The sequence below is a fragment of the Typopeltis vanoorti genome, chromosome 6, assembly GCF_054136105.1.
Source record: "Typopeltis vanoorti isolate ZY-2024b chromosome 6, IOZ_Tvanoo_1.0, whole genome shotgun sequence".
Classification (NCBI taxonomy): Eukaryota; Metazoa; Arthropoda; class Arachnida; order Uropygi; family Thelyphonidae; genus Typopeltis; species Typopeltis vanoorti.
In genome coordinates this window covers 48,282,964-48,309,807 of record NC_143554.1, presented here as the reverse complement: position 1 = coordinate 48,309,807, position 26,844 = coordinate 48,282,964, and the positions used below count along the sequence as shown (strand labels likewise).

The 26,844-nt window shown below is 36.0% G+C and overlaps 1 protein-coding gene across 1 annotated transcript in view; it reads left to right on the top strand.

The window, feature by feature from the left end:
- Nucleotides 1-26,844, top strand: part of LOC150105439 (polycystin-1-like protein 1) — a 724,085-nt gene that overhangs the window by 527,880 nt on the left and 169,361 nt on the right. Inside the window, exons 36-37 of the mRNA XM_090394152.1 lie at nt 9,212-9,474; nt 17,061-17,171. Coding sequence (XP_090250278.1) covers nt 9,212-9,474; nt 17,061-17,171 — 374 coding nt within the window. The remainder of the gene's footprint in view (nt 1-9,211; nt 9,475-17,060; nt 17,172-26,844) is intronic.

Sequence of the window (26,844 nt, the reverse complement as noted above, 5' to 3'; positions counted from 1 at the left end):
ATTTTTGAAATGTCCTAACTTTCATTGCACTTTTCACATACTATATGTTCGATAAATGTTTAACATTTTTGGGATACATATATTAAGCAATTGTTGCATCATATCCACTGCATAAAGTCCAGAGAAAAACTCGATCTCCAATTTGAGATCGGCTGTATTACAAGTTTTCACATCTTTACTATTATGTAGCAAGTAAGAGAGGAAATCACTATGGAAGGATGGCTTTTATCAATGCTGATGGTAGGAAGGTGAGAGAAGCAAAAGTACTCGAGTTACTGAGCATTCACTTGGTGTGTCATCCAGGTAATAGATTTTGCAGTTGCTTATGTGCCAGAGACTTAGACTTATGTTAGAATCGAGGCAGACAAAGAGGAAGGGCTTGGTATATAGAAAAATATCAACAGCAGTACCAATGGATGGGTCTGTGTGCTGCATGAATGTGCAAGATAATTGGAATTGCATCTGATAAAGTTGTTTAATCTATGTCTCAGCTCTGGCAAGACTCCTATGCAGGGAAAAGAGGGTAAGATTATATTACATAAAAGTGGCTCCAAGACAAGAAGTAGCGAACTACAGACCAATTAATATATCAGAATGGTTGTTAAAGTATTGGAAAAGTTGATTAAAGGCGACATCTAAAAGTGGGTAGCAAGGATTTGTAAAGTGGAGTTCCTGTCTTACTAATTTATTCCCATTTAATAAAAAAGTAACATGGAATTGGATAAAGAAAATGGCTACACCATGATCCTCCTTGACTTTGCAAAGGCATTTCACAGAATACCACATGGAAAACTATTACACAAGTTGGAGCAAATGGGAGTGGATATGAAGATAGTAGCATGGATAGGTGCAGGGTTGCCAGATTGGCCATTTCATGGTCAAATTTCAAACATTTGGTACTTTTTTGAACTCTAGGGCCATGAAAAAATCAGTTTGGCCATTTATGCAAATATAGCCACTAATTTGGCCATTTTTACAAAGATTTCAATAACACCAAGCATGCTTGAGCTTCATTCTGTACTTGTATAAAACAAGTACACACAGCTCCCGCTCACTGTTGTTGCTATAAACTTGATCCAGTTCTGTTGATAAATACCACCAAACACAATGCAGCTTCGTTTTGTACTCGTATAAAACACATACGCAACAGCCATACCAGCTTGGGGTCCATGTCTGTTTTGATCGTCTCTAATTAGTTACGGCGTAGACTTTGCAAGTGTTGTTCAGTTGCGTGATATCAGACATTTGGTGATAGTTCTATCTCATAAGCTTTCATACTTTAATATTTTGCATAATCTTTACCTGTATTGTGACAACATGCAAGTAATATGTTCAATTTCGTAAGAATGGTAATTAAGTGATTATAATATAATTAATGAATAATTTTTTAATATCATTTATAAACTCGATCTTTATCTTGCTTATATTTTTGTTATTTTCCCTTTACTAGATTGGCGTTTGCTGTGCCAGATTAGTATTTGTACTACAAATTTTGTAGTACTATTATCTATAATTTGTTTTTTGTTTCTTCATTTTCTGAATTGAGATATTTTGTTTTTTTTAAGCCTTTTAAAATGCCTAAGTACAAAAGTGATAATGTTATATAATGGTTTTATTTTAAATATGTTATACTATTTACTTTATTTACTTCTACTTATTTTCTTTGAATAACTCTTACTTAATTCTTCTCTTAAATCTCTCTAGCTTAGTTTCGTCTAAATAATATACTCTATCTTTCTATCTGTCTTAAGATTCACTCAGGGCTGTTATTCACTCCTAAGAATGGTGCATGTGGACTTTGAAGACAAAGGAGTTACTACTGGACAATGCCTATTCCCTTTGTTTCAGTACTGGTTCTGATTCCCTCTTCGGATTCAGGGAAAATTTCTATTATACTGCACCACCCTGAATCGTAGATTATTGAATAGCACAAAATCAAGGAACTAGAACTCAGTTTAGTACACTATCTTAAATCACTTAAGCTTATTTTGCAGTCATAGCCTCCCTAACTATTTATCTCCCGCTTTGGTTCGAATTTTATGAGAAGGTGCAATAGAAATATAAAATCAGGCAAGTCACTAATTAAACTTAAAGAAAAGAACATTTAATTTCAATTCAGACATTTACACATTATAAATAGACACTGCATATAATTTCACTAGTATCGAAGAATGAATACAATAATCAAAACCTTCTAAATTTCACATAGTATGCAACACACATCAATTCAAGTATCAATTCTATCTAAGAACAGCCATGCACTTTTATACACTTCACTTCAAGGCTAAGGATTATTCACTTATCAAATCACAAAGTAACCTCTACATGCTTCTGCACTAATTCCTTCAAATTTTCATATATTATCACTACTTCAAAATCGAACCATCTCTAAAGTCCTTAGCATAATTAATAACCTTAAAAACTTAATGTCCTTCCTAAATTTACAGGTTTTCTCCCATAACACAGTTACTTAACAAAACATAGGGTTTACATTACTATTTGCTGGGGGATTATTCTTGGCCATCTCATTCATCATGATTGAACTTTCTCTTCTTGATTCCTTGCTCATTCTATATTATCTGAGGTGTTCCACTGGTGGTCCGGACAGGACATATCTCCGCTGCCAAAAGTAATTGCCCATTGTTTTCTCATCAACTGGTTCAACATGGCTCAGCTATTTCCTGGGGAATCGGAAAGTGCCTTCCGCTGGGCTAAACGGTGACAGGGCAAGCTTTCATGAACATCATGGCATGCTCCTTCAGTCTTTGTCTCGATGACCTCGTCGAAGCATGGGGCGAGAAGGTGCCACAAGGAAGTTCCAGAACAAACGAAAAATGACCAAAAAGCCTTCTCTTAGGTGCTGCTACCCTTTTTAAATCACGCGCCATCCTTTCTTTCTACGTCATTGCTTTCCACCCCTATGCGTGAGTCACCCTACGTCTCCCAGTAAGTAGCGCCACACTCTCCCCTAACGTGCTTTTAGATTTGAGTGTGTGTGTGTGTGTGTGTGTGTGTGTGTGGGAAGGGACTTCGTGCTTGCCATACTCAGTGCATGCATACTTGTTTCACATGTTCAGCTTCTGGCCATCTGCCCCTAATTCAATTAACTAGTCTCCCAGCAAATTTACAAGCATTTGCACAAAAGTAACATAGCTTAAATCACAAAGAATTCACAATATTTATATTACAACATGAATTATGGATAAATAACCTCAATTTAGTAATGTTTCTGGTAAGTCACAAGTAATTTAGCACATCTGATATGTCAATATATGTTCAAATTTGCAAACGCATGTTAAGTCTGAAAGAAACATAAATTAATTAATTTTTGATAAAATTCAGAACTTAACAATAATAGAGGTGGAAGAAAATATAAAAAAGAGTGGGAAGTAAAATATTTGCGGCTGAAATCTTCTGATGATGGACAACATGCATATTGCACGTATTTTAAAACTAACGTGCTGCCAAAACTTTATAACATATCTGTTCACGAAAAATCAAAGAAACCAGGAATCAATGACCAGGAAAAACAAGCAGAAGGCTAAATTCTAGCAAGTATGGCTAGAACTTAGCCTTGCAATAGCATGTCATTCCTCAATTCGTGCTGTAGATCATATAGGTGAAGTAGTTAAGAAACATTGCCAAAATAGTGTTCTTGGTGGCATTAAACTGCACAGAACCAAATGTATTTTGTACTACACATTATATTTGTAATTGTCTATAATTTTCTATAATTGTACTACAATTATAGAATTTTTGCAATGAAACAAATAAAATTCACTCAGCTTTCTTGGGTCTTATACTTGTTGTAGAGACAACAGCAGAGGTTTTATTTAATAAAATTTCAGAAGTGTTAGCTTCATATAATCAAACTCTTAAGAACTGTATTGGATTTGCTAGTGATGGTGCTGCTGCTATGGTAGGAAGTAACAATTCCTTGTGGACTAGGATTAGAAATGAAAATCTGAACTGTATTCAAATGAAGTGCATTTGCCACTTTCTGGCAATTTGTATACAGCATGCATTTTCAAAGCTGCCATCCAATGATGGATTCATTTTGACTGAAATTCCTTCGTGGTTTTCAAATAGCAATATGAGAAGAGAAGATTTTACGGCTCTTTTTAAAGTGATGAATTCAGCAGTTGAAGATGACCAGGAACGAGATGCCCCCCTCCTTCCATTTATGAAATTGTCCAAGACAAGGTGGTTAGTGAGAGGTAAAGTCTTCAATAATATACTGCTAAATTGGGAAGAATTAATTGCCCACTTCACCTGCCATGAACAATCTGGAGGTCAGGATACAAGGTATAAGGCATGGTTGATAAAAGAAATGTTACAAGATAGGATGAATTATTTTTACTTTGTATTTGCTACTCCCATTGTTAAAGAGTTTGAAAGGCTTAATGTTTTGTTCCAGCAAACCTAGGCTGATCCTTACAATCTTGCCAAAGACCTGCACGCGCACACAGAGATAGTCTTTATCAAAGGCTGTATGACGAAGATGGAACATGCAAAATAGTAGAAAATGTAGACTTTGGAATTAAATTTGATCAAGAAATTAGGATGTACTTGATCAGCTTTAGCACTTCTCCTAATACAGAACAAGAAAATAATAAAATAAAATAAAATGTGAAATTTAGGTGCCAAGCCATGCTTCAAGAATCGTTGAATCAAGTGAACAAGCAGCTCCCTGAGTCAGCTAATATATTTAAAGGTCTGTCACTTTTAAATCCTACTGTTATTCTAAGCCAAACAGAAAAGGGAAAATTTTCTGATCTGCCATTTTTCCACCTAATAAACGATGTTGATATAGTCGAAGACCAATACAGAAAAATTAGCCTTGTTGCGTGGAATGAAGAAGAAAACTTCAAACAAGATGGAATCCCTAAGGAAGCTTTACAATTTTGGAAAGCAGTATCCAAACACAATAATTTTAAAGAACTGTTGAATTATGCCCTAACATGCCTTATCGTGCCAGCAAGTAACACAATAGTTGAACGAATTTTTTCTTATGTAACATCTATCAAAACTAAACCCAGAAACAGGATGCAAATTAAACTGCTGGATTCAATTGTAAGAATCCATTCATTCTTAAGTGATAACAATATGTGCTGCCAAAACTTTAAATGTACTCTCCAAATGCTACAAATGCACAACAGCAAAACCCTTTACGACTCGACTGCAGAAAAAGAACAACATAATCAATATCTTGAGGAAGTGCTGTCAAATTAACAGCTGAGTTTCACTGTAAGTATTTTAAGTTTAATTAAAAGTATTTTTGATGATATGTAATCGAATATATAGGCATAATTTATGCACACTTAATTGTTGGTATGTTAATTCACACAATTCAATCATTTTATATCTTTGGCCATAAGCTGTTGTGTTCATCTGGCAACCCCTGGATAGGTGGATTGCTGACAGACAGACACCAAAGAGTAATATATGGCAGAATGGAATCTAGGAAAATCATGGTGACTAGTAGAGTACCTCAGGGTTCTGTACTAGGGCCACTATCTTTAATTTGTATATCAATGATATAGAGAAAGATTTAGGGGTGGGGAATATTCAGTTGTTGTTAATGATGAAAAATTGGAGAGGGCAATAGATGATAAGGGAGATGTAGATATCCTTCTGGGTGATTTAATTAATTTTACATTGCGAGCAAAGTTTGTCAATTGAATATTGCAAAATGTAAGGTGATGCACTTCAGATTGAAAAGGTTACATATCTTGTATCACATTCATTGTATTGGATTGCAGGAAATTGATAAGGCTATGGAATTGGAGATAATGATGGACAGAGGGCATATTATAAACATTGGTAAAATAGCTCAAAGGATTACTTGGATATTGAAAAACGTGCTAACAAGTAAAGATAGGGAAGTATCAGTTGAAGGTGTATGGATTACAAAAAAATTTAATTGACAAATGGAAAAGTGTGGACATGATAGAAACTTATAAGATATTAAAAGGATTTTAAATATTGACACAAAGGATATTTTTTAATATATGATAATTAGTCAGAGAACTAGGGATCATCCATGGAAGTTGTATAAGAGTATGGTTAATAAGGAGGTGCAGACTAGATTTTTTGCATGGAGAGTGGAGATTGTATTGAATAGATTGCCAGAATTATTTGTGAGTGCCTTGACAGTGAATGAGTTTAAACTCATTCACTGTCAAGGAGAGGTATGATAGTTTTTTTGTGTGTAAAAGTCAGTGTTAATCTCCCACAATGAGTCTCTGGAGGTACTCTATAATAATAATAATAGCCAGCCTAGTTGGCCAAGTAGTTAGCATATCTGCTCTCCATCCAACAGAGTGCAGGTTCAAATCCTGCCATGGACATATTATTTGTGATTGTCTTAATAATTTTGTTTGAAAAGGGAATTGTGACCTTGCCAATTCTTCTAGGAGAGACTTCACTCCCAATATGAGGTATGGCAATGACCATATGGCATTCAAAAATACAGAAATGTGACAAATCATACTGGTCATCTTTTGTGGCCATGCTCTGTAGTGCACATGAGCTTGCTGATCACATTTCACTTTATATTCTCTCCACAACATTTTTATTGTTCTTGCTTACTAATGATATTCTATAATTTAACTTCTACTTGATTTATCCTCCTGCTTTTCTCAAATTGCCTTTAACCATTCTGTACACTTCTGCAACCTTCCCTAACAGCTTATCATAGAAAGCAGTTCTAAGTTTGTCATAATCTCATTTTTAACTGAAAATTGTCACATACTTAACCACCTCCAAAGTCAAGACTGATCATTCTCCATAGTTCTAGTTTTAGACAAACTGGCTTACAGCACTGATCGCTCTTCTTGTCCATTCTTTGTACTGTTTATGAACTTGCTGATCATATTCTCCTTATATTCCTTACACAAGTTGTTTTTTTTTAATGAACTCTTGCTTTAATTGATGCTGCTCATCCATTTAATTATTTGATTTATCATCCTGCCCCTAAGTATGCAGGTATGCTGTCTGTTATTGCTTTCCTAAAATATACTTTAATTGTTTCCCATATCCTTCTGCCTTTCCTTTCTGACATCTGTTCCTCGCAGTTTACAATGGTACTGCTACAAGCTGTTTCTTAGTCATTATCACCATTCTTTCTTCATTTTTAGGTTACACAGTTAATATGCTTCCTGAAGGCATTTCCTTTATTAATCAGATCCTCTATGCTTGTAGTTTATCTTACTTTGGCCAGTTTGTGAGATCAGGCTGCTCATCACAAGAAAGGTAAGCATGTTAAGTACCATAAACAGGAAGAGTTTGGCCTCGCAGAGTGAAATTACCTATACACAATAGATGCGCTGGGGTAAGAATTGTGTGTGGGGGGGGGGGAGATGAAAGTTGTGAATCATTATGTCATTGTTCTCTTTGAATAGATTAGATGGATAATTCAAATAAAGAAATGTGGAAAAAAGTTGCTTTATAAGACAATGTTAATATTTTATACATTTTCCTCCAAACAATTTGGAGGAAAATTGTAGATAGGAAATTAATAATGATGTAATTTTTTTCATGTAGTACTATCATATCCTGTACACCCCTTGAGGGTACATGGCAGGAATTTGATGATGATAATAAATGATATTAAAATGCATAAATCTTGCTACTCTACTCCAGCTCATGCTTCTATACCTGCACTGTTAACCCTTTCACCATCTATGTCTGTACTTTTATTCCGTTTTCACATCATACTGAAAATACCCACAATACATTTACTATAAACATTTCTATAAATAAAAAGAATTAGCTTTAAATAAATGCAACCAAAAAAGAATAGGAGATAGGCAGGAGGATGCTGTTCATTTGTGGCAGTCTGGTGTGAGATCAAGGCCAGTAAGACAAAATACACATTTGGTTGTTACTGTAGGCCAGAGGTTCCATGGGTGATCTGGAAGACATGCATCAGCAAATTAGTACAATGAGTGCAAGTCAAGTGATTATTATGGGGACTTCAATTATGGAGATATAAACTGGAAGGAAGAAAGATCACATAGCAGGAAGGAAATGGAATTTGTACACCTACTGAGAGATAATTACTTGAGGCAGCATATGATGGAGGGGACTAGGGGTGTGAGAATATTGAACCTGGTCATTCAAGATTAGAAGAGCTATCCGTAATAACCAAGTTGGCAATATTGCCTCCAATTGGCAAAAGTGGCCATGCAGACTTGCCAAGAGATTGTAACACATGAGGAATATTCTGTCAAGAAGGAATATATGTGGAACTACAAGGCAAGTGATTATGACAAGCTTAAGAGGAAGCAATGTTAAATTGTAATACCTAAGGTAAGGAGGGTTAATCAGGTAGGAGTTACATGAATGAGTAATATCATTAAGCATAAGCTGCAAAAGAAGAAAATTATGTGAAGGGTATATAAGGAGAAAGGTGACCAGCAAACTCCTGAACAGAACAAGAGGTCATCCCTGGAAGTTTAATAAAGGTGTGGGTTAGTAGGGGTGTGAGAACTAGATTTTTTACTTGGAGAGTTGTCAATGAGTGGAATTAGTTGTCAGAGTCAGTTGTTGAGTGCTTTGCCTGTTAATAGGTTCAAGGAGAGGTATGGTAATTGTGTGGGTAGTTTGGGTCTCCTGTGATGAGTCTTCACACTTGATGGAGATACCCATACAATAATAATAATAATTCTTGTTCTTGTATATAGATTGATGTGATCTAAAATTCATATGCATAAATATAACCCTCTGTGTTTGTTTTTTTTATTTTTAGAAAAGTCCTCAAACACTTGTGATACCTATTATTTTATAAATAAATAGTCAAAAAAAAAGTTTACTTAATTTTTATTTGTGATTATTCCATTTCTCAGTTCTCTTATTGCATGCTAATACACTATTTTAAGCAAAGGCTAAAATCTGAAATAAAATTTCAGATTTTAACATTTTCTATATAATGTTGATACATATCTATATATATATATATATATATATATATATATATATATATGTAATTGAATTGGTAATATATTGTAATTGCATATTATTATATAATAATATATACAATGTAATCATATATTGTAATATATTACTATTAACATGGCATATCCATGAATCCAGTGACTCATCATGGGAAGCAAATTACACTACATTTTGATTGTTCACATTAAGTGACATGATTATATATATATATATATTAGAAATTATGTTAATCAGAACTTATTTGCCATTTCAGGGTTTTCTTATTGCTACAGTTGTAGCAATTAAGCATTATATGAGTTCTGTCTCATTGCATTACCTTCCTAACTGTCAGAAAGCAGTATTCCAAAATATGGCACATCATCATCAAGATCTGGACAAGAAACAATTTATTAACATTCAAGAATCTGAAAACAAGAGAAGCCCATTTTTACATTATTTACGGCCTCCACCTGAATCTATTCTTATTGAAGCTAGGCAAATGGCTCTTTGGATCAGAGATGTCATGTTGACAGTCAGGTAGGGACTGCATAAATTTTAAATTGTATTATCAAACACTGTTGCATTGTATATTCAAAACATAAAAATCCAACAAGTAGTGTATGTGTTAACACTACCTTGACCTTTGATAATGTGGTCTGTGTTCTGTGAGAATGATATAATATACTTGCTCTCTGTCTTTCTTACAAAACAAAAAGTCAAACATTTCGTTATTCCAGGCATTATCCTTGCATCTTTCTGAAATATTTTGGGTTTTTATTATCATTATTATTATTATTATTATTATTACATGACACCTCCAGGGAGTCCAATAACTCATTGAGGGAGGGCACCTACTCTGCAACTCTCTGTCTCCACCACTTAATCCACCAACTATACAGCGAACCACAATTACCATCACCATCTACCACCCACCCCCACCTCCACCACTAGTATTTTCACAGACAATCACAAACATCCATGCCCATGGTGAGATTCGAACTCGCAGCCTTTTGACAAGAGAGCGGATATGCTAACTACTCGGCTAACCAGGCTGGCCCCAAATAATGGTGTCCTTTATTTGGAAACACCTAAATTGAATCTATCTATAATGCAAGGAATATTTAGAATGGCTTTTAAAGTTAAAGTAAGTTGGTTTCATCATGAAGGTGGCAGGTTTTTTGCTCTGCAAAATAAACTTTCTGGAAAACACATACATTAACTATAGAAGACTATGAAGATAGGAACAACTTTGTCATTATTCAAATTAGGTTTATAAGTGGCTAAGCTACTTTACTATAACAGACCATTGGGTGTAACATGTAAAGGAATGTGATTGAAATAAGAACCAAAGTCATTATAATTTTACAGAGTATCTTCTGGGAATTCAGACACTCATCATGAGAGAGTATCATTATAAACACAAAACCAATTATACCATTCCTTAAAGTCATTCACTATCAGGGCACACACAACTAATTCTGGCAATGATTCCATTCATTCATCGATCTCCATGCAAAAATCTAGTCCACATACCTTACTAACCACACTCTTATGCAACTTCCATGGATGACCCCTAGTTTCCAAACTATACTATTTGTCATATATTAAAAATTTTCCTTTACGTCAATTTTATAAAACCCCTTTAATATATTATAAGTTTCTATCATACCCAATCTTTTTCACTTATCAACTAAATTTTGTAATCCACACACACACTTTCACCCCATCCACATATGGAGCATTCCAGAGACCTGTCACCAGCTTGGTCACTTGTCTCTGAATCCTCATTACCACCTCCTTTTCCCCCAAAAATATGGTCGAATCAGAGGTTTATAAAGAGCAATAATAATTTCCCTATCTTTACTTGCCAGTGTGTTTTTCTACATCTAAGTACTCCTTTCAGCTATTTTACCAACTTTTGCAATATTCCCTCTGAACTTCAACTCTCTCTCTCTCCAACATTATCTGCAGTTTCCTAGCCTCATCAATTTCCTGCAATCCAATACCATCAATGTGATACACAGTATGTAACCTTTTCAATCCAAAGTACATCACCTTACATTTTGCAACATTCAGTTGACAATCTTTATCCTTCACCCACAATGTCAATTTCTTTAATTCATCCTGAAGGATATCTACATCACCTTTATCAACTATTGCACTCCCCAATTTTGCATCATTAGAAAACAACTGATTATCCCCCCCCCCCAAATTTTCCCTTCCCTACATCATTGATATACAAATCAAAGAGTAATGGTCCTAGTATAGAATCCTGAGGTACTCCACTAGTCATTCTCATTATCTTAGATTCTACTCCACCATATACTACTCTCTGTCTGCCAGCCACCACCCACCTATCTGTGCTACTATCTTCATACTCATTCCCATTTGAACCAATGTTTATAATAGTTTTCTATGTGGTATTCTGTCAAATGCCTTTGCAAAGTCAAGCAGTATCATGGTGCAGCCATTTTCTTTATCCAGTTCTGCTGTCACTTTGTTATAAAATGTGAATAAGTTACTAAGACAGGATTTTTACAAAGTTGTGCTGCCCACTCTAGATTATAGTATCCCTATCTTCCCACTTTTAGATTTCACCTTTAACCAACTTTTCCACTTTTAACACCACTCCTGATATATTAATTGGTCTGCAGTTTGCTACTTCTGTTTTGGAGTCACATTTATGTAATATAATCTTATTTTCCCATCTTTTCCCTGCATAGAAATCTTGTCAGAGCTAAGACTTAGATTGAACAACTTTATCAGAGGCAATTCCAGTAATCTTGCTCATTTATGCAGCACACAAACTTATGCCATCTGGTGGTACTGCTGTTGATATTTTTCTATACACTGAGCACTTCTTCCTTGTCTATCTCAATTCTAACATAAGTCCCTGGCACATAAGCAACTGCAAAATCTCTACCTGGATGATACACGCTTGCAACGTGATTGCTCAGCAACTCGACTATTTCTTCTTATGTCATCTTCCTACCATCAGTATTGATTAAAGTTATTCTTCCATGGTCATTTTCCCTCTTACTTGCTACATAACGACAAAACTCTTTTGGAATTACTTTGGCCTGTTAGCTAATTTTCTCTCATAATGTGATTTGGTCTTTCTTTCCATAATAGTTATCCTGCTTGCTTGCACCCTGTACTGCTCATGCGTATGCCAATCACACTTTTCTTTATATTCCCTTAACAATGTTTTCTTTTTTTGGAGCTTATTAATTATATCTCAACTTTGTTTACTGTTCTGACCTTGGGTATGCAGTCAAATATACCTTCCTTACTTCTCTCAAACAATCTCTGACCACTTCCTATGCACTACTGACATTCTTTGCTTGTAGCTTCTCAATTTATGGCACTGGTCCAAGATGCCTCCTAAGCCTCTCATAATTATCAGCTTTATAGCTCAACATAACCATTTTCTAACAGAGAATTTGACTTGTTAAGAAACTTCCCAGAACAAGATTGCATGGTCACTTTCCTTGATTGGAGCAGAGTGTCTACTTTGGTTATGGATGTATATATTTTCTGATGCTGTTACCAGATCCAGCATGCTCAACTCCTGGTCCTGTCTATAAAATGTTGTTTCAGGTAGTTATCCATTAGCAAATGTATAGATTCCACTTCCATCCTGCTATGCCACTTTCCTCCCTCCAATATATAGATGGAGTCTTCCATAATAATTGTTTGGTCAGCACACTCATTGCACTAATCTGCTGACATGTGTCATCTATATCGACCTGTGAACTCTCTTGATCTATAGTAGCAACGCAACCAGCAATATATTTTATGTTATTGGGCTCTGTTTCACACCACCCAGCCTCAAATAGACCATTTCACCCAGATTTAAAATCCTCTTTAACTTCTAAGTTTGTTGGTTGTAATTCTTCAACTATCATCTGCAATACCACTCTTTCTCTCCTGTTCCCTCTATCTTCTCTGAAAGTACAGTACCCTTTGTATTCTATACCTGTAACTACATCATTTTCTTGTTAACCAGGTCTCAATGATTCCTATATTTCCTATTATTTCTGATACTTCTGGTATGTATTCTTGTAATGCAATTCAGCATCTCCTTGTATCCACAATTTCATTGTGGATACAAGGAGATGTGTAATTTCATTACCAACCAATCCAAATTGGAAACATGTGAAATCTCATTCAGCTTTGCATAATTGTTTCTGTACGCATGCTCGTTTATTCCAGACACCTGCTTAATTGCATTCCCCCCTAAACATTTTCTCCAAACATCTGACTCCAGAACCATTAAAATCTAGTCCATCAGACATATATAAATCCTTTCATCCATCAAAGAAGAAGAGTCACAATTGCTAATAAGGAAAGGAGAAGATATTTCAAATGGAATAGTGTGCAGTTTATAAATTCACTCCATACATCTATAAACTGTACACTATTCCATCTGCAATATCTTCTCTTTGACTTATTAGCAATCATCACTCTTCTTCTGAACTCTGTCCTATAACGTTGTTCTGAACGTTGGCAGCAGACTCACAATCTTTACTTCCTTGCTCTTCATTTTCACTTCTTTCAACAAGACTTGTATCCTCTCTCACTGCATATTTCAGCTATAATCTTTACTCTAACATATAATCCTCTTGAATCATAGTCAAAGATCGTGATGACAATAATCTGATGTGATGGCATTATATCAGAACATCATGGAAATCGCTCGCTTTTGCTTGCTACTAAAATATACTTTCTTCTTCAGTACTTCCATATGAAAAGTGATAACCTTTCACAAAGACTAACGAATGAATCTTCATGAGTTTCAGTGTTTTTAAATTAGTTCTTTAAGAATTACTATACAGAAAGTCTGAAATTGGTTGTTTTCACTTTTTAAAACGTTTGACTGTTTAACAAAACATTCTTATTTCTTCATTGTCCAGATGTTAAATTATCTTAGCTTTAATGTCCAGTCAAAATGTATTTAATCTTTTCATTATGGACTAAAAATTATTTGATAAAAAAAAAAAAGTAAGGTTTCAAAATTAAAGAATAGTCAATCACTGGATTCACTTTCTCTGAAATTAAAAATGAAGAACACTACTGATATTAAAATAAGTAAATTGTTTGCTTGTGTGAACTCTCACAGCTGACTGAAAATATTTTGTGAGCATTTTGAAAATAGTTACAGTTCTGTAACTCCTTAAGTTATAGTTTGTTTCTAAATATCAAGGAACTTTACAGTTTAAAAAATAGCAATCAAAAAATCAATCTCTCTCATGAGAAAAGTTTCAATTGAAGGTAATATTTCTGAACTGAAATGGTATTAACATGTCATGTATTGCTTAGCTCGTTTGAACCTCAACACAGGATTGGGTCAGTTCACACAGAATTAGCTAAGAAAGTCAGTATGAGGTTTTAAATGAAAGGTTTTGTTTTAGTAATTTCCCTACATTTTATAAGAAAAAAAAAAATGAATGGGTTGTTTATAGGTGGCACTAGCACATGAAGGCATAGGGAGTCAGCTGATATGAGCTGTGAATAAATAAATAAGTATTAAGGAAGGATATTATTGTGTTTATTTCATTACCCATACTGGTTTTTAAATTTGCGCTATTGAAATTGATGGGTTTTTTCCCCTTTCTTTTTTTTTTTTTTTTCATGATTGTGTTGTATTTTGTTAGGATTTTATTGTTTCAGTATTATATCCAATTGTATCAATCATATTTAACATGGCAGTTGCCATTTCTAACATGTTGTCTCCCAGCCCACCACCATTTAAAGAATGCATTATTCGTAGCTTGCTATGCATGCGCCATGTATTCATCCCATTGTTAAAAAATGTGTATGTGTGCATGAAATGTAGGCAGTGTGATGCACTGGAAGACATAAATATTTTGACCTTTGGATTTAGCAGCAGCAAAGATAGTGCTTTGGAAATGGATGAAATTCAGGATATTATTTCTGGGAAAACTCCCATGTTACTCCTCTTAACAAACTGTTATATTTACGGCTATTTTGCCTGCTTCTGTTTAGGAGCAGGCAAAATAGCCGTAAATATGGCTTTTTTACTCACGGATTCTTAGGGCATTGTAGATGTATATTTACCAATAAATATATGTAGCATAAAGGAAGAGAAATTTACACATACTTTTTTCTGGTATTGTGGCTTTTCTTCTTTCTGTGATGTCCAAACTACTGTGTGTGTGTGTGTGGTGGGGGTAGGCAATGTGGGAGAATTAAATAGAAATAGAAAAAAAAATGGGTTTTTTGAATAATATATATATACATATATATATTATATTATTAGGGATGGGCAGAACGTTTTTTTATATTTATATAGGGTGGGAAAGGGTGAATGGGTTGAAAACAGCAACTGATTTTTAGAGGGGGGGGGGGGGTTGACAGGGTGCAATCTGTTTCGACTATGCTTGATCGCCATCTGAACACATGAAGGAAGTGGATGCTATGCCAGGTCGGGTAGGTGCTTTTGAAGTGTTTGTGTTACCACCTATTGGTCAGGGTTGTGACCTCAATTTTATGTTGTGAAGCTTCCAAACCTCAGAGATTTTGTAGGGCCTGTGGACGTTGATAGAGTTCGCGTCACATTTTATGGCTATTGTTTCTGATATTCTAAGCATTGTTTCATTGTCTTGTCTGTCTACTATGATGGCCTCATTGATCTGTGGGGGGTATATTTTTGTTCAAGGGCGTGAACAGCTATTTCCGTTTTTCCTGTGTTTTGTATTCGATTTTTCTTTTTGATGTTGCGTTTTTTAGTGTTTAAATGTTCTGGAATAGGGATGTTACAATCGCAGAAGTGTTCTTGTAGTCTTTCCCATAAAGACCTGATAGTGGAACCCGTGTAGGTGATATCACAGTCTTTTTGGCAGGGAAATTTATAGACTACGTTGTGGTGTTCAAATATTTCTTTTTGTGTGTGAGATTTAGTGGGTTTTAGGAGATTTGCCAATTTTTGGTTTGTGGTGAATACCAGTTTGGAGTCAGTATGTTTGAAGATGTATTTATAGGCTTTGTATGTGTTTTGTGTGTATGGTGGGTTGATAATTTTTTGTGTTGGGAAGTTTGTTTTGGTACTTGGGTTGTTTTGGCGGTTTTTGGCCATCTTGTTTGCGTAATTTATTAGTTGTGTAGGATAGTTGCGATTTTTGAAGATCTGTGTTATTTTTTTTATTTCTGCGTTTAGATTGGTTGAAAATTTGTATGCATTTAATGAATTGTGATAAGATGACCGATTTTTTAATGGAATATGGATGGTATGAGTGGAAATGGAGGTAGTCATACCATCCATATTCATTATGTGAAAGTTAAAGCAGGCAACTCTCATTGACTTAGAAACCAGCTTGCTACCATAGAGTGGATGGAAGAATCTGAAGGAAGAGGGGGATCAGTAACCCATAGGAGAAACTTAAGAAATATTGTTGACACTAATGGCAGATTGTACACTTCGGGTAAAGAAGAAAGAGCAATTTGGAGTCAAATGGATGACCAGATTGTGGTTTGCAAAGAGGAATTACAGATAAAAAAAAGATTATGGAAGACATAGAAAGATAGATGGAGAACACTTTCATAAATAAAGCTCAGTCTAGGAAAGTGATTAGTATTGTAAAGAGAGAACAATTAGAATATGAGAGGAAACTGGTTGCTACAATCCAAGGAGAATCCCAAGGAGTGTTTTTGCTATGTGATAAGTAGGAGGAAAAATTATAGTTGATGCATTACCTTGCTGAATGGGAATGAGACTTTGGTGACCAATGCAGATGACATAGTCGAGCTATTTAATAATCACTTTATTAAAATCATCTATCCTGGTACAGAATATATTCCAAATACTGAGTATGCTAAATGACAGTCTCTGATAAGAACTGAAACTTAATCAGTGTGCACTAATAAAATGCAACAATATGGGCACCTGAGTGGGGTCTATGTCTTTTAAGTGGTGCAAGTCAAGGTAACTCCTATGCCAAAGGCTTATTCCCATAAACTCTGGTAAAATTTGAAACTTTTATGTTTATTTCATTTGGCTATAAAATGATGTTGGATGTCTAATATCCTTTTTAAATATTATCATTCTTGCCAAATGAAGCACAATAATTTAGTATAAATAATAGTAATACTTTCTTTTATAGGGGTTTATCCTTCTCAGTATTAATCAGCACCATGTTACTGGCCATAATAATTGGGAAAAATATCTCTTCTCATTACTATCAGACAAGAGCCATTTACAATGCTTTTGTGAGGTAGGATAAAAGTATTTTCATGGAATTTAATATCTTTTCTAATTAATAACTAAGATGTTAATATATATATTTTAAATGGAAAAGAATTTGATTATTATAATTTATATAAAATATTATTTTTAATGTTTTAAAAGTATACTAATAATAAGAGATTTCTGTCATTATCCATGTTTTTCACACATTGGCCATATTTAAATTTCTTCCCCTAACATTTGGACAGGTTAACAAACTACAGACAACTAAAGTATAATTATCCAACTACCTAGTATAGCATAAATTAAATCAACTTGAATAACCAAAAGCCAGACTATTATCATACTGTGATATTATTACATGACACTTCCACAGAGTCCAAAGACTCATAGAGATATGCAACTCCTTCATGTCATTATTTTTTCTCAAGTTTTTCACCATTTATCAAAACATTCATGAAAAATAAAGAATTCACAAAGAAATGTAATGATATTTGTGCAATTCTTGTAAGCTTCTTTCCCTCAAGACGTTAATAATCTCATTCTTCAGCTGATAATCTTATACAAACCACAAATCCATCCAGCTATTGAATACTGTTCTCACATTTGGAGTCGGGCCCCGTAAGAGCTCCCTCAAACTGCTTGACACAATACAGAGGAGGGTAATTAGATTGAATAATAACCCATCTTTTACCAACTCACTCTTCCCACTTTTGCATAGGCATTTGGTTTCTACAATATGTGTATGCTATAAACATTTCCAAGACAAATGCTCATATGAAATGGCATCAATAATTCCATCACACAGTACCAAACCCATTGGAACATGTGCAGCTGCCCAAAATCCCTTCACAGTACACCTTGAAATCCACAGAACAAGTTTCTTTTCTTCATCCTTCATCTCTGTTAATCAGTGTGCACTAATAAAATGCAACAATATGGGCACCTGAGTGGGGTCTGTGTCTTTTAAGTGGTGCAAGTCAAGGTAACTCCTATGCCAAAGGCTTATTCCCATAAACTCTGGTAAAATTTGAAACTTTTATGTTTATTTCATTTGGCTATAAAATGATGTTAGATGTCTAATATCCTTTTTAAATATTATCATTCTTGCCAAATGAAGCACAATAATTTATTATAAATCCTAGAAAAATCTTCCTCCTTATGTGTTTCCCAAGGAATGCGATATACATTCTTTCAAATCAAATGTAAACAAATTTCGCTTTCCCAACCCACTACACATACATAGTACTAACCTATAATATGTTAACTAACCTCTCTGTATGGACTCAACATTAAAATAATAAATAAATAAAATATCTGAAAACTCACCTCCTTCTTGGAGTTCAAGAAATTCAACTGTTTTGGCATTCTCCATAAACAATAGAACAGGTAAAGGATAATGGCATTGAAAGTTTATTTTTCACTTGGATAGAATATAATAAATTTAGTTTAATCCTTTATCCAAGTGTGAGCAAACAAAGTTTGCGCCTGAAAGTATCTTCAGGACTGGGGTAAGGTGGTGCAACACCGGACAACTCGTTGCAAAGCTGGAGCAAGCTAACATCACTCCTATCTCAGTATCTCCCATAATGCAAAACACATCTCCTTGCAGACGTCTAATATTATGCATTAAGGGAAAGGGCCACTACCCAGACTAGTTTCGACCTTTATTGAGGTCTCTTCAGTGGGAGCCAGGCCCAAGTGGAGATACCAGGCAGAAGCATTAGCAAGGTCATCTCTACTTATAGGAGTTGCCAAATGGTGTGCCACCTTTTTATTAAATTACTCTGGATTTAGGCTCGCCATTGCTTCTGACTGGTATCTCCACTTGGGCCTGGCTCCCACTGAAGAGACCTCAATAAAGGTCGAAACTGGTCTGAGTAGTGGCCCTTCCCTTAATGCATAACATTAGACATATCCGCAAGGAGATGTGTTTTGCATTATGGGAGATACTGAGATAGGAATGTTGGTAGCTTGCTCCACCTTTGCAAAGAGTCGCCTGGTGTTGTACCACCGCACCCCAGTCCTGAAGATACTTTCAGGCGCAAACTTTGTTTGCTCACACTTGGATAAAGGATTAAACTAAATTTATTATAAAGGATAATGGCAAACAGAACATTTTTTTGTAGCAAAATAACAAAAAGTATTTTCTATTTCCCTATGATATATAACAATGGAGAAATGTAATCATAGGATAAATTGCAGGTGCACTGGAACTTTATGCAATCCTGAATATTATTATTATTATTCCACCCTCCATGGAGTTGCAGACTCATCGTGGGAGTTCATTCAACTGATAACATATTTATCATATAGAATCTTAAAATCCTTAACACTCCTTGCATTAACAACACATTTTGATAATGCATTCCATTCACTGACAGTTCTCCATGTAAAAATTCTACTTCTCACACCCCTTTTTACTAAACCCTTACATAACTTCCAGGGATGACCTCTGGTTTTCCCAGTTTGCATTCTACTCTTTTGATAATCTCATCTGGATTAATCTGATAAAATCCTCTCGCTAATTTAAATGTCTCTATTATATCACCTCCTTTCATTGTATTCACCAAACTCAGCAATCCACATTTTTTCAACCTCTCTCCATAGCCAACAGTAAAAAATCCTGATATTGTCTTAGTCGCTTGCCTCTGGACCCTCTTCAATGTCTCCACATCACACTGAAAATCTGTTGACCAGATTTGAGCATAATAGTCAAATTGTGGTCTAACCAGTGCCTTATACAGTGGCACAACCACTTCCTTATTCCTTATTCCATGTTAGAGTATTTCTTATCATAGCAGCATTACGATGTGCAGCCTTTGCAACACTAGCAATATGCCCTCTAAACTTCAGTCTACTGTCCCAAATCTCTTAATTTCATCCACTTCCTGCAGTATGACACTCGATACAGTACACAGCATTATATTTCTGCACTCCAAAATGCAACACCTTGCACTTCTTGATATTAAAACTACAGCCCCCCCCCCCCTTTATTGTTTAATTAAAAAGTCTATTCAGATCTTCCTGAAGGGAATTAACATCAACAGTGCTACTTTTAATTCTTTCCAACTTCATCATCAGCAGACAACTGAAGATCCCTAGTCAGTGTATATAATATATCATTTACAATCAAGTTAAACAGCAGATGCCCAAGAACACAACTCTGGGGCACATCGCTTGTCACCTTCCTTTTTTGAGACACTGCTCCATCATACACAACCTGCTGGTATCATTCAGAGATCGAATCTCTAATCCATCTATATACTATCTATTCCATTCCTCTTCAACTTATACACCAACTTATCATGTGGTATCACCAACTTATCATCTATCACTTTTGCAAAGTCCAAGAATATCACTGTATATGATTATATACTCCCTTATCTAACACACTTATTATCTTATAAAATCCAAGTAAATTACTAAATCAGGAGCTACCTTTACAAATCCATGTTGACCATCATAAAGAATGCTATGTCCATCAACCCAGATCTGTATTCTATTTCTTACCAATCTCTCCAACACCTTTATCACAACCACGGCTATACAGACTGGCCTATAGTTTGAGACTTCTGTCTTAGAACCATGCTTGTAGAGTGGTACTATTTTGCCTTCTTTCCACTCCTTAGGAACCCTACCCACTGCAATACTTTCATTAAATAACCAGGTCAAGGACATAACCAACTGTGGTGTATTCCTTAAGAATACGTGCTGATATGTCATCCATTCCCACAGCCTTATTCACATCTAACCCAACCAACATCTGATACACCTCTGTTTCTTTCACTTCCAATTCTCCTAATACTTGCCTCTTTTCTATATGTTGCACCAATAACAAAGGTTATTGGTGCAACAAATAACAAACTCATTTATACTAGTATAATATATGCTGATAAAGTGCTCGTTCAATAACTCCACTATATCCTTTGTAGCTGTTAGTCTGCTGCTATGACTATCAATCAATGTTAATCTGCCATAATATTCTTCCACTTGCTTGCCATGTAGCAGAAAAATTCATTTGAGTTAACTTTGGCCTGATCAGCCAGTTTCCTCTCATACTGCACCTTTTCTTTCTTTACCATGCTCGGCACCTTTCTAGTCTGCACTTTATACACTTCATGGATCTGATCACCACCAACTATCTTGTATCTCCTCCATAGCATTTTCTTTTCCAGCACAGTTTGCTTGATTTTGGTGTTCAGCTGTTTCACTCCTACTCTATTTACTCACTTAACTCTTGGTATGCAGTCGTACATTGCTTTTGTCTGATACTGCCTTGTGATTTTCCATGCTTTGTCAACATAATTTCCGTTCAGCTTATCTAATCAACGTACTCATGCCAACTGACTACGGAACTTCGTATAATCACCTACTTTATATCAAAAATCAAAAAATCAGCTAACGCCTTTTTATTCCCGTATACGGGGAGTAGGCGAGGCCATTTAGCCCTATCTAACTTTTGGAGACTGAGTGGGCAGTTCAATCTCCACTGGTACCAATCAGAGATAGATGGCCCAAGGCTATCACTAATTAAGCAGTACTCAGTGAAGAGAGACGGCTCAAATGTGCCGCCATCTTGTGGTCCCTAACCCTAAGACAATATATTTAATGTCTGAAATAATGTGGGTTCTACGGTCGATTTTCTTGAGTTTACAGGACGAAAAACCCGAGTTTCCGGGAGGAAAAACCTGCTTGCCCGTGCCAGAGATCGACTAACTCGGGAACCGGTCGAAAAAAGGCTTAGAAAAATTTCCTCTAGTCGCCGACTAGACTTGAAACCAAGTCTTCCTTCGTGCGGCCAAGCGCCGTGGTTGGCAAACGCCACATCCACTGAGCTACACAGGCTCCCCTACTTTATATTGAAAAGATTAAAAATATCCATTTTTAACCTTTTCCTGTTTCATCACTTCCCAAACAAGTACCTCACGATCACTCTCACAACCAACGGCAGTTTCAACACTTCATTAACAACTACATCCTGTGAAGTTATCACCAAATTGAAAACATTAAAGTCACTAGTTGCTTCAATCATATGCTGCTTAAGATACTTATCTCTCAGAAATTCTACAAGCTCACTCTCCTTTACTAACAATTATAATAACGGATTTAACTCACGTAAATTATTCTTTATTCGTAGAATTTTCACCTGAGTATCACAGGCTCATCAGTACAGGTACAAGGCTAATTAAACAAGAACTGTTATATTCATAAAGCACCACCTAAGTAGCTAAGGTTAAATTTCCTAAATTTATTTAATTGTTATTATTATTATTTTTTAAATTTAATTATTAAATAATTATTCAATTATAATTTTTTAAAAAATTATTTTTTTTATTTTTTTTATATAATTAAATATATATATGTATGCAATTTATGTTAGGAAAGATTTGCTGCTTTATAAAGTACTATCTCACACAAGGGGGGGAAAGACGTAGACCATCGGATCTGTTTAGGTTAGGAAAGTGAAGTAATGTTTCACATTTTCTTTGTATAATCGTTCCATTAGGAACCGACTTTGTCTTGTTCCACTTAACTCTGTACTTGACTGCTTATTACAGACCATATAGAAAATTGGCATCCCTTATCTGCTCCACTAAAGACCAACCACTTCCCCTAGACCTACCTGGTGTATACCAGGTCCCTTGCAGCTGTAAATTGTCCTACTTTGGCCAAACAGGCAGGACAGCAAATATCAGAATCTCAGAACACAAGGACTACATCCAATTTCACCAGTACAGCCACTCTGGACTTGCAGACCATGCTCTGGACACTTGCCACAGTAATACACCACAGCAAGTTCAAATATGAAAGACTATTCATGGAATCAGTCTCAGCCCTTAGGAACATGCCAAACCCCAACAAATTTGGATGTATGAGACTGCTCCAAATTTGGGAAACATTTATCAGAAGAACTTCAGACCAAAGGCCAAGAATTATCAATATAGCCTTCCAAGGGGCACCATCAGGACTCTAGGAAAATCGGTTGCTTCCTCGTTTCGTTTCTCATTTGCTGTTATGTAGTACTTGCATGCACTTGTCTTTATTTTAAGCTCCCAAGAAGATGGCAACGTGGCGTTGCCGAAATATCGGAAAGTATATATTAAAGTTGATTTAATTTATATTTCTAGTGTACGCTGTCAATTCCTTAATTATTAGTTATCATGTTTAACACGCGTATAAGCCTTTCTACAAGAATTACGATCATTCACGGCGATTCCTTCACACGCAAGGTCCTCCATTACGGCAAACTGAAGCTGAAGTTATCTAGACAACTGAATTGTCTGACCTTCCTAGAACACTGCCGGATAATCAAGTCATCCAAATTGTGCAAAATTTAAGCACCGTTTCGTTTCACAGAAAGCTCTCCGTATCTACAACCGGGCGAGCCAGGCTTTACTTCGGGAGCAAATTACCGCTACATGCGGTTCCCTAGCCGACATAAACAGCTATTTTAGTGCTAGAGAATGAGCTTTCAAATACGATTAATGACGAGCTTTGGTCAATTCTATATGACGTCTCGTGTACTGCGGCAAATAAAGAATTCGAACGAATATGGAGTCGACATATCAAACAAGTTTGATCAATTAAAAAAGAACTCGACATAATGGTCAGTTTTGACGTCTCCTTCTTATTCACAAATGTCTCCCTCAAAGAAACCTTAGAGCTAATACAAGCTAAATTTCCTCCCGATGTCTCAGCCCTATTTCAGTTCACGATGAACTCAGGCTATTTCGTTTGGGAGAAAAAATTCTACAAACAGATAGAGGGGACAGCCATGGATTCACCACTTTCCCCACCCTTGGCCAACGTCTTTATGGAGACTTTTGAAGAGAAAGCCTTAAACTCAGCCCCACAAAAACCTACCATATGGCTTCGCTATGTTATGGCATTATTAACACTATTCAACAGGACAAAACTAATCTTCAAATGATCAAGCCCTAACCACTGAACTAAATCACATCCAGTGGCTACCCACCCAAAAAAATCCAAAAAATACTTAAACCAGTTATCCACAACCCACCTTCCCCCCCCCCCCCCACTCTTCACAAAAAATATCACTCTAAATCTATCACCATTCCCTACATCTGAGGCACCTCAGAAAAAATCAACAAAATCCTAAAAAAAAAACATGACTTCACCACTTGTTACAGACCATATAGAAAATTGGCATCCCTTATCTGTTCCACCAAAGACCAACCACTTCCCCTAGACCTACCTGGTAAATACCAGGTCCCTTGCAGCTGTAAATTGTCCTACTTTGGCCAAACAGGCAGGACAGCAAATATCAGAATCTCGGAACACAAGGACTACATCCGATTTCACCAGTACAACCACTCTGGGCTTGCAGACCACGCTCTGGATACTCGCCACAGTAATACACCCCAGCAAGTTTAAATATTAAATTGTTTTCCCAAAATTTGGGAAACATTTATCAGAAGAACTTCAGCCCAAAGGCCAATAATTAGCAATATAGCCTGCCAGGGGACACCATCAGGACTAAGAAAATGGTTGCTTCCTCGCTTCGTTTCTCATTTGCTGTTATATAGTACTTGCATGCACTTGTCTTTATTTCAAGTTCCCAAGAAGATGGCAAAGTGACGTTGCCGAAATATCGGAAAGTATATATTAAAGTTGATTTAATTTATATTTCTAGTGTACGCTGTCAATTCCTTAATTATTAGTTATCATAACTCTATGTCTGATGTTGATGGCATGTTCTGCAATTTGGATATACGACTGGTGTTCTTCTAACCGCTCCTGAGCAGATCTTCCTGTATGTCTGAAATATGGTAATCACATGAGTAGGGAATCTGGTAGACACCTCGATAGCTGAGATGTGGGAGCTTGTCCTTTGGAGACATTATGAATGTGGAGATTTTTCTAACGAGTCGAAAAGCCACACAGATATTTAGTCGTTTTAGCACCTTAGCTATGCGTTCACTAACCCCTTGTACATAGGGGATAGGTATATACGTGCAGGTTCTTCTGTACTTGAAGAGGATGCTGGCGCATGACTACTTAAAGCTCTATAATAAATTTAGTTTAATCCTTTATCCAAGTGTGAGCAAACAAAGTTTGCACCTGAAAATATCTTCAGGGCTGGGGTAAGGTAGTAACAACACCAGGCAACTCGTTGCAAAGGTGGACCAAGCTAATGTCACTCCTAGCTCAGTATCTCCCATAATGCAAAACACATCTCCTTGCGGATATGTATAATGTTATGCATTAAAGAGAAGTGCCACTACCCAGACTAGTTTTGACCTTTATTGAGGTCTCTTCAGTGGGAGCCAGGCCCAGAAGTGGAGATACCAGGCAGAAGCAATGGCAAAGTCATCTTTACCTATAGGAATTGCCAAAAGGTGTGCCGCCTTTTTATTAAATTACTCTGGATTTAAAGAAAGATGTTGAACGTTAATTTTTCACTTGGTTAGACTATAATAAATTTAGTTTAATCCTTTATCCAATTTTATCACTGAAGATATTCTGCGCCTGAAAATATCTTCAGGACTGGGGTAAGGTAGTAACAACACCGGGCAACTCGTTGCAAAGGTGGACCAAGCTAACATCACTCCTATCTTAGTATCTCCCATAATGCAAAACACATCTCCTTGCAGATATGTATAATGTTATGCATTAAGGGAAGGGCCACTACCCAGACTAGTTTCAACCTTTATTGAGGTCTCTTCAGTGGGTGCCAGGCCCAGAAGTGGAGATACCTGGCAGATGCAATGGCGAGCCTTTGCTACGAGTTGCCCCCATGTTGTAACCTTACCCCAGTCCTGAAGATATTTTCAAGCACAAAATATCTTCAGTGATAAAATTGGATAAAAGATTAAACTAAATTTATTATAGTCTAACCAAGTGAAAAATAAACTTTCACCATCTTTCTCTAAATCCATAGTAATTTAATAAAAAGGTGGCACACCTTTTGGCAATTCCTATAGGTAAAGATGACTTCGCCATTTCTTCTGCCTGGTATCTCCATGTCCGGGCCAGGCTCCCACTGAAGAGACCTCAATAAAGGTCGAAACTAGTCTGGGTAGTGGCCCTTCCCTTAATGCATAACATTATACATATCCACAAGGAGATGTGTTTTGCATTATGGGAGATACTGAGATAGGAGTGATGTTAGCTTGCTCCACCTTTGCTACAAGTTGCCTGGTGTTGTACTACCTTGCCCCAGTCCCAAAGATATTTTCAGGTGCAAACTTTGTTTGCTCACACTTGGATAAAGGATTAAACTAAATTTATTATAGTCTAACCAAGTGAAAAATATACTTAAAGCTCTTTTTATGAAGGACACTTCTTATAGCCATTGGATATGAATGAGTATTTAATATACTGTAATTCTTTTTGTAAAAGTTCTTCTGAAGAACAAAAGGAGTGGGCTCTATGAATTAGTGCTTTTATAGTACCTGCCTTTTTGCTGGGATGGTGATGTGATTCAGCGTGAATGTACTGGCCTGTATGAGTCTCTTTCTTATAGACTGTGAATTGTAGATAACCATCTGGTTGGCAAAGAATCAAGAGGTCTAGAAAGTCTAACTGCTATTTACTTCTACTTCTAGGGTGAACTGGATCCTTGGATGAAGTGCATTAATTTTTGAGAGAAACTGTTGTAGTTCTTCTGAGGTGCCCTTCCATATGGCAAAAATGTCGCCCACATATCTGAACCAAATGTTTGGTCTGGGTGTAAT